Source organism: Plectropomus leopardus, chromosome 4, assembly GCF_008729295.1.
Source record: "Plectropomus leopardus isolate mb chromosome 4, YSFRI_Pleo_2.0, whole genome shotgun sequence".
NCBI lineage: Eukaryota > Metazoa > Chordata > Actinopteri > Perciformes > Serranidae > Plectropomus > Plectropomus leopardus.
In genome coordinates, this window is record NC_056466.1 from 23,466,227 (window position 1) to 23,479,002 (window position 12,776).

Sequence of the window (12,776 nt, forward strand, 5' to 3'; positions counted from 1 at the left end):
TCCAAAGACATCATGGCAAGAACATTTACACCAAGAACATTTCACACCATAACCTGATTTGTTACTAACGTGAAAAATTCAAATGTATCCATGAATGAACAGTAGCCTATATTATTAATGTGCTTATTATTTTAGCTAATTTTTGCATTTAAAAATATATATTTTTTGAAAGACATTGTCCCTATATACCAATTTCAAAAATTCAGATCTAGATATTAGATGTATTTATTCATTCTTTTTTTTTTTTTTTATCACTCTTCCTCTGTTAATTTAGCTTTTCTTACTCTATTTATCCTTATCCTTCTTATGTTCTTATCATCTTTTCATGTTTTAATTGTTTTATCCCCACTGGTGTGATGTTGTCTTCTTATATTATTTTTATTGTCTTTTATTGCATTCATTCTTATATTTTCTAAAACTTTATTCATTTAGTACTTTAACTGCCTTTTGAGGTCTTATCACTTTTATTCCTTTTATTTGCTTTATTCTTGTGGACTTTTTGTGTTTGCATTTTATTGACCTTTCTGGACTCTGTTTGACATGTTTGTTGATATTTGTTTCATTATCCCCCAAATTCCTTGATTTAATAACATCTGTTATTAAAGGTGTTATATAAATAAATAAATCAATAAATAACTAAATAAAATAATAATAATATATCTAAACAATTTCTAACTTGAAAATATGCAGTAAAAATGAATCAAAATGCAATTTATGCAAATATTATAGCTGTATTACATAACTAATTAGGTAAACTCCTGCTTATGTTCATACCTGTGCAGATTTTATTTTATTTTTGGCTTATTGGTTTGTACCTACGTGTGTCATTATTTTCATTTATAAATTTTTGTATTGACCACTGAATGTACTGAATGAAAAAAAAAGCCTATTTATTATCTTATTGGCCGCCTTGAAAAGGGAGACCGGAAACGGTGTTTTTCTAAACTGTGGTTTGCTTGACAGGCTGGTCCCACCAACCCGCACCGCCACAACAGCTGGGGGAGGATTTCCGACCCAGTCACAGCGAGGATGGTGAAAACTACGGGAGTGGAGACGCTGCCTTCACCCGGATAACACGGAAAAGCAGCCGCGAAACTCCCGCTGTAGCTCTGTTTTTATTTAGCCCCCAACTCCAGCAGAGAGCTATATCAGGGGGAAAAAGGGAGGCAACCAGCGGCGGACGGAAGAGGACGCACCACAGCCAGAGCGCACAGTGTTGTGTTTGTTGGACACATGCATGCCAGCGAAAACTAGTGCAATCCAGACCTGAGAAACTGGTGAAGATAAGGAGACAGAGCAGTTTTGTGGGACTGTTTTTGATAATCCCGCCGAGGAGAGATCCAAGGGGTTTCCTGCATTGCTCTGGGGATTTTCTACTTCTTTGCTCTGGGGGGAATGCGAGGGGAGGAAATCCAGCCTCAGCTCCAAATAACCAGAGACTCCTAACTGGGTCTCCTCTCCAAACGCAGGAAATACGGCCTGGGAAAAAAAGTTTGGGAGCTTTTGGAAAGGAGAGGGGGCCTATCGCTGACGTTTTTGCACGCGTTTTACGACGTGATTTTTAAGTAGCCTATTACATTTTTTTCTCTCTCTCGAGCGCTTCTCTTGTTAAACGGTTTAAATTGCTGAAAGGCATTCAAATGTTTCTCTTCGTTGGTGTTGTTATTGCAAGAGTTTTGATCATCACTATTTATAGACCAGCCTGTTCCGACCGAGGCTGTTCCTCATAGCTGTATATTTTGCCAACTGCGCGCAACAAGTTGCAGACACTCCCAGCAGAGGCAAACCTACACTAATTTGGGCCAGCGGATGGTATTTTCTGCGTTTCTCTTTTCGGATTACGCGTCCCTGAATAGCGCATACCCCTCACCGACCCCCTCTTTGGGAAGCAGAGGGGGAATAAACGGTGGAGATCCGGAGAGGGAGTTCAGGAAAGGACGGGGCTGGATCCGTGGGAATAGGCCTGCCTGTCAGGCCTCTCATGATCTGGATCTTGGACTGGACAGGGCTCCCAAATAACTCAGTGTGGACTATTTCCATGGCCCCGCTGGAATAAAGATGGAAGGAGGACGTATGGGAATAAGAAATGCAAATCCTTAGCACACTGAGCCATGCACGAGAAGGGATGTAGTGGAAGGTAAAAGCTGCCTTAATTATAGATCTCCCACTTTTTTATTTAACGCAATTAACAGTTTACCCACATTATTTTCGCACTATTTTTATGTAGGGTAAAAACATTTACAGCATACAATGTGAAACAAGGCAAGAGTCTTAAGTGAGGACAGATTATTATTATTATTTTTCAATTTTCTTACAATTTTGATGCTTTATGGCGAAAAATTCAAACTGTCCACACATTATTTTAGCACTGCTAGCTGTTCATAACAAGCTTTTGTTGCGTGTTTTTAAGAGAGGGAAAGGAGGCGTAAATGGACCATTTGTCGCGCATGTTGTGGAGATAAGAAGGACAGTGTAACTTTTGTAGCCACTTGCTGTGCACAACGCCAACTGTTGACAGCCTGTATCTGCATCTGCTCATGCAATGAAGCCCTGAACATGAGAGCTGTTTTTCGAGGCAGGAAAAAAAAAGGGAATGAAGATAAATCTGTGTATTTTTCCTAATCTGGCTTTGTAATGTCAGCAGTATCGAAATATTGCGCACATCCACGGGAGGTCATTTCCAGTCATGTAACGTCAGGAGCGCTTTGATGAAGGGATAAGAAGAAAAAAAGGTTGCATCACTAACCAGTCCTTTCCGAGAAGGATGTTCAATTCAGGAGGCAGAAAGAGTGATGACAGTGTTTTTACCGCAGCTGGAGAGAAAGCCGGGCTCAAACCCAGAGCCTCTTTGGAGAAGGATACATGTAATGTGAGTACTGACGCAAACCCGGGGTCGGATAATGAACTGCTCAAGAAACTGGAACGGCGCATCTTGTGTGAGTGAGTGTGCAGGCTGCTGTGTGCGTAGCAAAGACGTCTGTGCCGTGCTCACCATTCATGCACTGTGATTATTCCAACAAACACCTTTTGCTCTCTCTCTCTCTGTCTGACCGCCTGTCACTCTCTCCCCGCCGCCTCCCCCCTCTTCTCTCCGTGCCACATGTGCACACACGGTGCCCACGCACCGAGACTAATTGTCTGAGCGCCATCAGAAGATATTAATATTTCACACCTCTCCTTCACCCTCCCCGTTTTCCTCGTCACACCGGTCAATATGGCCACTCTGCAACATCACCGGCAGCTTCTCATGCATGGCACGGAAGTGAGCTGCGATTCCAGCGGGGATGGCGCCGTGACCGTGCGGATTACTAACAGCGCGCCACACGTGCATCAACATGAGCCACTGAAGGCTGCCAGCAGTGGAGCAGGAGCCGGAGGAGGAGCTGGAGGCTATGGGGCCGTCAGTAAAACGAACCCTAACCTCCACAAATACAGCATCTCCTCCACCTGCAGCTCAGCAGACTCCAGACCGGCTGGGACCTCCACATCCAGGGTGCAAAGAAAGGCACCACCTCTGTTTGAGCGCTCTGCTGCTCAGTGCTGGGACCCCAAATTTGACTCCCTCATCCTGGAAGATGCGTGCCAAGAGAGGTGTTTTCCTCAGACACAGCGGCGCTTCCGATATGTCCTTTTCTACCTGGCGGTGGCAGCTGTACTCTGGGGGGTGTACTTTGGGGTCAATAGTGACCGCTGCAACCCCGTGACCTTCCTCGCCCCTACAGCCTCCTTTTTAGTCATCCTCGTGCTCCTCTTTTTGTTCACCTTAACCCAGCCCTACACGTGGCTGTACAACCAAACCTCCTTGTTTCTGATTGCGGTCACTTTTGCCATCACCTTAGCTCCACAGATACAGACTGCTGGTTACACTGAGCTGGAGTGGGCAGGCGGAGGGAACGAGTCGTATCGCTCACAAGACAAAGCAGCACCAGCTCCAACCCCTTGCATCTCCCCCGTGGGCACCTTTTCGCTGTGCATGGAGGTTCTCTTGTTGTTGTACAGCGTCCTCCATGTCCGTCTGTATGCCTCCGTGATGCTGGGGTTCCTCTATTCTATATTATTCGAGGCATTAGAATGGTTGCCGTTGCTTCAAAGGAGTTATGACACTACAGGGTTAGCGGGGTCAAGTTCAGATTGGGAAGGAGACACCCTCCGCTGGCTGGGTCCGGCCAAAGCTCTGCTCCACTTGTGCGCCCACGTCATAGGCATCCACCTCTTCATCATGTCGGAGGTGCGTTCTCGCAGCACCTTTCTCAAAGTGGGCCAGGCCATCATGCATGGCAAAGACTTGGAGGTGGAGAAGGCCTTGAAGGAGCGTATGATCCACTCAGTCATGCCACGGCGAGTTGCAGATGAGTTGATGAAGCAAGGCGATGATGAGGGCGGTGGTGAAAACTCTGGCAAGCGTTATTCCTCTGGTGCCTGCTCTGCCTCAGCCGTCTCAGTGGGTGGTGGAGGAAGCGGTGGAGCTTCACAAGCCCAAAGTGCCACAAGCGCCAAGAATTACCCTTACAACAATCACAAACGTAAGAAGACCTCCATCCCCCGTGGGCAGATCATCTTCCGGCCTTTTAATATGAAACGAATGGAGCCTGTCAGCATTCTTTTTGCGGACATTGTGGGTTTCACTCGAATGTCTGCCAATAAGTCAGCGCCAGCCTTGGTGGGCCTTCTCAATGATCTGTTTGGACGTTTTGACCGACTCTGTGAACTGACCTGTTGCGAGAAGATCAGCACTCTGGGAGATTGCTACTATTGTGTAGCTGGCTGCCCTGAGCCCAGGCCGGATCACGCCTACTGCTGCGTAGAGATGGGCTTGGGCATGATCCAGGCCATCGAGCAGTTCTGCCATGAGACGTGTGAGACTGTCAGCATGCGTGTAGGCGTCCACACGGGCACTGTCCTGTGTGGGATCCTGGGAATGAAGCGCTTCAAGTTTGACGTGTGGTCAAATGATGTCAATCTGGCTAACTTGATGGAGCAGCTTGGCGTGGCGGGGAAGGTCCACCTGTCAGAAGCTACTGCCCGATTCCTGGATGATCACTACCAGAGGGAGGATGGGCGGGTGGCGGAGAGAGCTGGACAAAGTGTGGTGGAGAAACTGAAAGGTAAGTGGCTGTTCAACTCTTAACTTCCTCATGAATTTTTTTTTACACAATCTTAATCTAGAAATTCAAGATGATCACGAAGAGAGAATGACTGGTCTTGGACACAGATTCTACTGATTAATGGTGATTACTTTTAAAGATAAAGTCTGTCTTAAAAGGCCATTAAGGTTCTGATAAAATGCCGAGCACTTATTTTGTAATAAATAGCTGAACAGTGCAGTAAAAGCCAAAAAAGAAGGACATTGCATTTGAATATTATGATATCCACAGGGTAAAGGGTAAAGGTTAAAAGCATTGTCTGAACATGTTCACCGTAGCACTTGGTCATCAGGGTTGAGTCGGGTCACCACGTGCTTAGACAGCACTAAAGTATGTTATCTGACCAGTCAGTCCTGTTGAGACGGTGCACCAACAGAAGCTCGGGAGATCGGGATACAAGATCAAGAGATTAGCGCACCAGGAAGAAAGACATGTTTTGGTTTATATCAATTGAATATCATGTAACATTCAGTAGCAGCTAATACCAGATTCCACTGTCACTACCTGTAGGATTGTATTCAGAAATCACTGAACCAACTTGTTATCTTAAACTATGAAATGAAGAGCAACCAGTACGCAATTTTAATGCCATTTTGTTGCTTGAGGAAATATATTACGCTTTCTGTAATGACCTTAATTGCCCTCTGCTGTCAGTGCTTTTAAGAATTACGATTGTATTGTTTTGAAGCAGCACTTTACAGATATCTTTTGGAGCTCTGTATTTGAATGACAGAGGCTTGTGTCAGTGAGATTAGAAACTTTAATCTGCAAATACAGCAAATGGATTTGAAATCCTTGTTACAGACAAATGTTATAACTTGCATAGTAATACTAGACTGACACAATGATGATGGGATGTGTTTACTTGTGGCATACATGGCAGAGACGGTATGTGACTGTGGCTCACACATAAGCTGTTATATGTGATCGTTTAGATGAAGTCAGGCAAGGTCAGTTTTGCTTCACAGATGAGACCGATTGAATTAAACACAGTTCTGAACCAAACAAAAATCTGTCCAGTCCAGTTCAAAGTGCCCAACATCCTGTTTTTCCTTGGAGCTATGAGTCGGTGCAATGTTTGGTTCATTATATCTCTCTGACTGTGTTTGCCACTTGTTGTTGTGGTCGGCCAGAATGTTTGAGCTGGAGATTGCAGTTGATAATAGGAGAGCTGACCGGCTTTACTGTTCTGTGGCACATATTGTACAGGATTCCAGTGGATTAAACAGGTGTTTATCATACTGTGCCCACCGCACATATTAGGATGGGAATAGTGGAGCAGAGGGGGCAGAGACTAGACAGACACCAGACAGAGGTTAAAAGATATGGAAATACATTTGACTTGGATGTCTGCAATTTGTTCAGCTCCCGCTGCTCATACTGAGTCCACACACACACACACACACACACACACACACACACACACACACACACACACACACAGTCTGTCTCAATACTCTGTGGAAAGCAGCATCAATGGAGCTAATCTCTCCAGCAGGGGATTCCTCGTGGGTCGTCTAATCTTAGGTCTCTCGCGAACATAGACTGTCTGTTCTATTGTCAGGCCTTGTGTCAGAGTGTATTCACACTTGGCTCTAAATGGTGCCATCACTCTCTATTTCCAGACTGGCGAACAGTGACAGAGTGAGATATTGACATGCAGCTTTTGTTGAGGGAGTGAAAAGAGGAGAATGGCATCTAGTTTCCTGCTTAAACAGAAACCCACAGTTTCCTGCTCAGAGAAAGAGATGACCTTAACAGTTTGCCTCTCTTGCGGCAAGAAAGAGGGGTTTCTTTTTCTTTTGTAAAGAAAAGGACATAGAGAGAAATCAACATAGCACTTTGTTGAGAGGAATAAATTGTCAGTCACACATGCTCAGTTATGTAACTAGTGCTTCATGTTGGAGACAGAGAGACTGGAGAAATTTGTCCAAGCAAGTTAGGGAGTTGAAAATCAATGAGCGGGTCAGTTTTTGGAGGTGTGCATGAAGTCAGTCTGATCATCTTGAATTTGCCATTTGACAGTCACACAACCGGAATACATCTTCCCCTCAGTTAAAAGACAGTTTTGAAATATAGGTGTTATAAATCGCTGTATCTTCATCTCAGCTGACACCTTCGGTATCTTCATGCATTTTTCATTCTTTATAGCATCTTTTATGCAGAAGTATTAGCATGGGTGCCAAACTAAATTATTTGGTGTATTTCTTTAATTCCCCTCCTCTCCTTCCCCCTCTTCTCTCTGCCTCCTTTCCTTCCACATCTCTCTCCCTCTGCTCCTTCTCATCCTCGTTGTGTTATCACATTCATTGCCTCAGTCTCTCACCTGTCACCCAGGCCTGTACATGTGGTCTGTTGTGTAACACTGCTTTAGTGCTGTCTGTCTGTCTTTAGTCAAGGCTTTGCAACAGATCCCCCGGCAGGCCGAGTGATTCGCCTCAGATAGCGTGCTTTCAACCGTTCTCTTTCTGTTAGTCCCTAAATACCCATCACCCCGCTCGCTCTCCTTTGAACAACAACTGAGCAAAGCAAGCTTTGTTTGACCATGAATGCAGTTGGAGTTTGTCAGTATCTGAAAGGCGCTAAATCTAAGTGATATATGTCATGAAATCTGAGGGATGAAAAACAATCTTCCATCACATTGCAGCACATGGGATGAAGACTTTTGCAAGACTGTAATAACTGCCAAATGTCACACATCTGCTTTATGTATTTAATGAAAGATGCTGGGATGAGTCATACCTCCATTGACAAATGCATTAACAATGCAGGTATGCAGTGAGGATTTTGCAGACCAGGTAAAACAAGCAATATTTTTATGCTTCACAGTGCTTAATAGTAAAATAGGAAGTTTAGGCAAGCTAAAGATTGAACTTTACAAATTCTGACAAGTACACAAATATAGCATATATGCACTCTAATCGTGTGAAGTTGTTTCATAAGATTTTAAGATTCTGATGCAGTTGCTCTGAAATGTAAAAAGGGTAACATAAAAATGAAAAATAATATTCACAGCAGTTTTGAAAGTTTCCAAATCCATTGACACAAGTTGGCAAAACTAGGTTGGTTTCACGTGTGCCCCGTTGGATCATTGGATTAATTAATATCACTAAATGGGTCTGAGAAGTTGCCATATACACAGAAAATTATGGGGTTGTTTTGAAACTTGTACATGCATTTCAACATTTGTGTCCACCTGTTGGTCACCTGGTTGGACATTCACCATCTTAGACCACACCCTCTCTTAAATCCCCAGATGGCAACCCAATAGAGTGATCCAGGATGATTCCAAAACCCCGAAATTAGTTTCAGCATCTCCAGTTCCCTCGTCTCAAAGTCAATTTTTTTTAAAAATCTTTTTATGGGTTTTTGTTAAAATGCCCAAAATTAGGTCTGTGGTTAACACAAGTTTAAGAAATTGTCACATTTTGTTCTACTTGTGAACTTTGAAGCTTTTATGTGTCTTAAGGCGATTGCGAGCAAGTAGCTAAATGAGACTATGTGCTGCGCCGAACACAGCTTTACAGCCTCGTTGTGGTGGCGTTAAGCCATGTAACTGTAGTGTAGTTTGTTTACAGCCTAATGTCCACTTTTTCTTCTGATGATTGCTTTAGGCCTCAAAAATCCTTAAAAGTTGTTGTGTTGTGAAGATTATCTTACTGAACAAAATGTGTAAGTATCATAAACATTATTTTGCCACAGAGCTTATTTTCTACAGTTATCCAAAATCAAGTGGTAAAATCCCATAGGCTTTTTGACGAGGGAACCACTTTGAAACCAACTACCGAACGACTTGTCTTGTTTTTGTCCTCGGCTTTTCTTTATGCCAGGTTCATGTGTTTTTTGTGGACATTGCAGCCAGGACTGGTTATAACTTTTCTCCACCATTTGCTAAACCAGTGCTTCGTAAATGGCTCTGTGAGGATGACTTAATTTTGCTTAATAATTAGCCATGTGCTTCTGTTTGGGAATGTGTTGCCTATATTAGGAGAAAAAGCCCTTGGAGCAATGAGCTTTTGTTTTCTGGATTGAAACACCTCTCCGGTTTGAAACAGTCATTGGCAGTCATGTATTTCCACCCACATAGTTGTAGATAGATTTCAAATGCAATAGCATTTACACTTTTATTCAGTGTGGTCACAATGCGTCACAGACCAACTCCGCAAGTCATTTGGCTGATCAGATATCACAAACTGTTTTCAGTGCGTTTTGACTAAATTTGCCCCTATACTTTCATGTGGTCAAGCTCTATCTGCAGTTAGTTGCAGTTTGATCACACAAAATGCATATTAATGCAAGGTTTAGAGGAGGTCAAATATTATCACACTTAAAGCTTGAAATAACTTTATACACTTTATCCAAGTTTGTGTTTGGGTTGGTGGTTTTTTAAAATGTCTCAGGCATATTAGGAGTTTTATGTTTCTCCCACATCTGTGAGCAGTGTTTCTTTCCTGTCGGTTTGTCTCACAAGAACGCCATTCTTAGTTTTCACTGTATTAATTTACTCTGTTTTTCTCACATCGTACTCCAATTTTTATTCAGTGAGATACTATGATATTAGCACCCTCCATTTTCCTGCTTTGCACGTACATGAGTCACAATCTTATCATTGGTGTTCCCCAGTCCACCTGTTCGACTGTCTCTTTCTGTTTCTAACACACCAGTATTTCACCTCACTGGTTGTCAGGACTGCAGTTTTCTGCCCTGGGTTTTTGTTTAGCTGGTCTTTATGTCCTGCCTGTAACTGCTGTGTTAATGCCTTTTTAGGCTCGTCTTGTTGAGTGTTGTACTGTGGCTTCAGGAAAGGAAATGAGGCTGTGGAGTTCTCAGACTTGTCTTTCTCTGTGTGTGTGTGTGTGTGTGTGTGTGTGTGTGTGTGTGTGTGTGTGTATTATTTCAGTTACAGTGCAGTACAGCAGCTAGCATGTTGTATATCTGCAGACTGGAGTTTTGGACCTTGAACTGTTCTAATGGTATCATAGGGTGGCACTTGCATCTTGTCAGTTTTAGTCAGCATGAGTCTGCGTTGAGGGCTGGGCTTTGAAGCCAATCAAATTAAGGGTGGGCGATATTCTTATGTATGCACATACAAATAGGTGCTTGTTTGCACGTGTCTCTCTTTTCTTTTCTTCACATGTGTACAAACAGCCTATTCTTTCAGTGCAGTGTGTTGCAGTGGGAAGTCCATGCCCTGAGGCTGGTTAGGCTGTGCTAAATCAAACATGTCACCTAAACATGCAGCAGCAAATGGCAGATCCTTAACCATAACCAGGCCAGCCCCGGTGGGTCATGGGCTTTGCTATTCGACACTGAGTTTATCCACTGTTTGCTGGTATAGATAACATTTTAACTGTCTCATAGGGAAGCCTCTGACTTGCAAAGCCCCTCCACTGACATTTTCTGTTTTTTGCAGCTAGTTTAAGTACATGGATGTAAAAAATAAACAAAAAATTCTCTCAATTATAAGAGGTAGACATGCAATGAGCTGCGCCTTAAAAAACGTTCCTATGTTTGTCTTCTTTTCTGGTGCGAGAGTCAGAAAAATGTCAGTGTAGCAGAGGAAGACACACGCACATTTGACTGAGGAGAGCCCAACACGGACTCAAATGTTTGCACTTTTTGCACCTTTTTTTTTTTACTGTCTGTACAACCCTGCAACATTTAAAACAGATATTTGAAATCCAGGTTCAGTCTCAATCTTTTTTGTCCTGTGTGCAAAGCTTCCTTTGTTACATTGCTCCGATTTAATATAGGCCATATGCTTTGAAATGGACTCGTCAATAGTTCTGTTGATTGGCAATTCATACTTTGCAGATTTAAGTTGGTGAAAATCCCCTTTTTCATCTTGTTTTATCCCATGGAGTCATCGAAATTCCGCAGCTACATCACCATAACTATCAGTAGTTCATTGACCCAGAGCTGATCTTTGTGCCAGATTTCATGAAAATACATTCATGAGTTTGTGTGAGATTCTGCTGAGACTGGGAAGTCAAACTAATGGGTCAAGACAAACAGTTACTTTTCCAATGGTGACGTTTTCCTGGCTTATAGATGTCATGTAATGTTTATAATTTTATTCAGACTGTCGAGGGAAGGTTTGCTTTGTAGTTTTTTTAGCAGCACTGTCCCATTTTATATTGTTCATAGCAGGCCTTTTTCACAGAAATCAGTGCCTTGCAAATGTACTTGTTTAGCAGGTACTGGTACTTAGTGTCCTAAATTTAGTTTTATAAACACAAGGTCTTAAAAGTAACTTAACAGTCTTTAATTTGAATTTGTAAGGTCTTAATTGCCAACATTTTAGCTAATTTTATTTATCCATTATTTAATATCTTTTGCCAAAATGAGTCGAGGTCTTTAGTGTGAAAGTCTTTTTACCATATACTTAGACTAACCTGTTGGCAAAATGTAGATTAACACTACTGAATCAAACAACCCTATTCCTCAATAGAACTTACCTCTTCACAGGACCACATATACTATTAGTACTTAGTTTAATATTTACCTGCAATGCTTGAAAAGGAAAAGAGGATTAAAAAAACAACAAACTTAAAGTGGGTTAAAAATATCTTGAAAAGATATAAGATAGAATTAAATTTAAGTGTCTGATACATGCGAACACCCTGAATTAAGACATAAAGCTACTAAGACAAGATAAAAAAGACAAAAAAGGTAATATAAAAAAAGATTTTTGATGGTCATGGTGACTCACTGTCATGACTTGTTGGGACACTTGATTAGATCAGAGACATTGTTAATATTATAAGTAAAGTCTGTGCTTTTTCTACTTTGACAAGTCAAAGTGTCTGCTGTTAAAAAAGGCACATTCTGCACAACCCAGAACCAAAAAAAGTTTAATAAGTGATGAGCTGATCAACAGAAATATTTATAAACAATAACCTTTTATGTCATTTTTAGGCACACATACCAAATATTGACATGTTCCACCACTGTAATAAATAATATGTAGTTAAAAATGGATAAATGACAAGTAATGGAAATAAATTAATACATTAACAAAAACATAAATTAGAATAATTGAACAGATTTCTTCAGCTTTCTGAAAAGCTCCTTTGATACAGATTAGCGCTTGCACAAAAGCACCCAGAAAAAGTATTTCAAGTTTACTTTCTGCAGTCAAAATTTCTCAGCTTTTTTCTGTGGGTTTTAATTTGATTAGAGAACACAGGAACAAGGCGAGAGCGAGCTGGTAACAGCAGAGACAGACAGACAGACAGACAGACAGACAGACAGACAGACAGACAGACATCTGTATCATAGTTGACTCTCCTCCTCAGATTGCCACCTTCTGATGAGAGCCACACACTGCACTGGCAGGGCAAACAAAGTGTGCGTGTGTGCATGTTTTATGATAAAGATAAGATGCCCAGGTTATAAAACAGAATGACTGATCAAAGTCTTTGTGCCCTAGATACACAGGTGCACATTTGTACACACAGATTTATCACTTAGAGGTGAGCACAGAGGGTAGAAAACTAATTTAAGACTTTTAACCCTTTGAAACTTTGATGCACATCAGTTTTGTCATGCTGGGTTTGGACGCCTTTCACAAGCTGATTTAACTTTTTGAAACCTGAGCAAATTCTTTTTATTTATTTCAAAACATGGGGA

The 12,776-nt window shown here is 42.0% G+C and overlaps 1 protein-coding gene across 2 annotated transcripts in view; it reads left to right on the plus strand.

Annotated features, from left to right (window-relative positions):
• The first annotated feature begins 1,009 nt into the window (after positions 1-1,009).
• Positions 1,010-12,776, plus strand: part of adcy9 (adenylate cyclase 9) — a 54,333-nt gene continuing 42,566 nt past the window's right edge. For both annotated transcript variants that reach the window (XM_042484701.1, XM_042484702.1), the window contains exon 1: positions 1,010-5,105. In XM_042484701.1, coding sequence (XP_042340635.1) covers positions 3,215-5,105 — 1,891 coding nt within the window. In that variant the 5' untranslated portion in view covers positions 1,010-3,214. The remainder of the gene's footprint in view (positions 5,106-12,776) is intronic.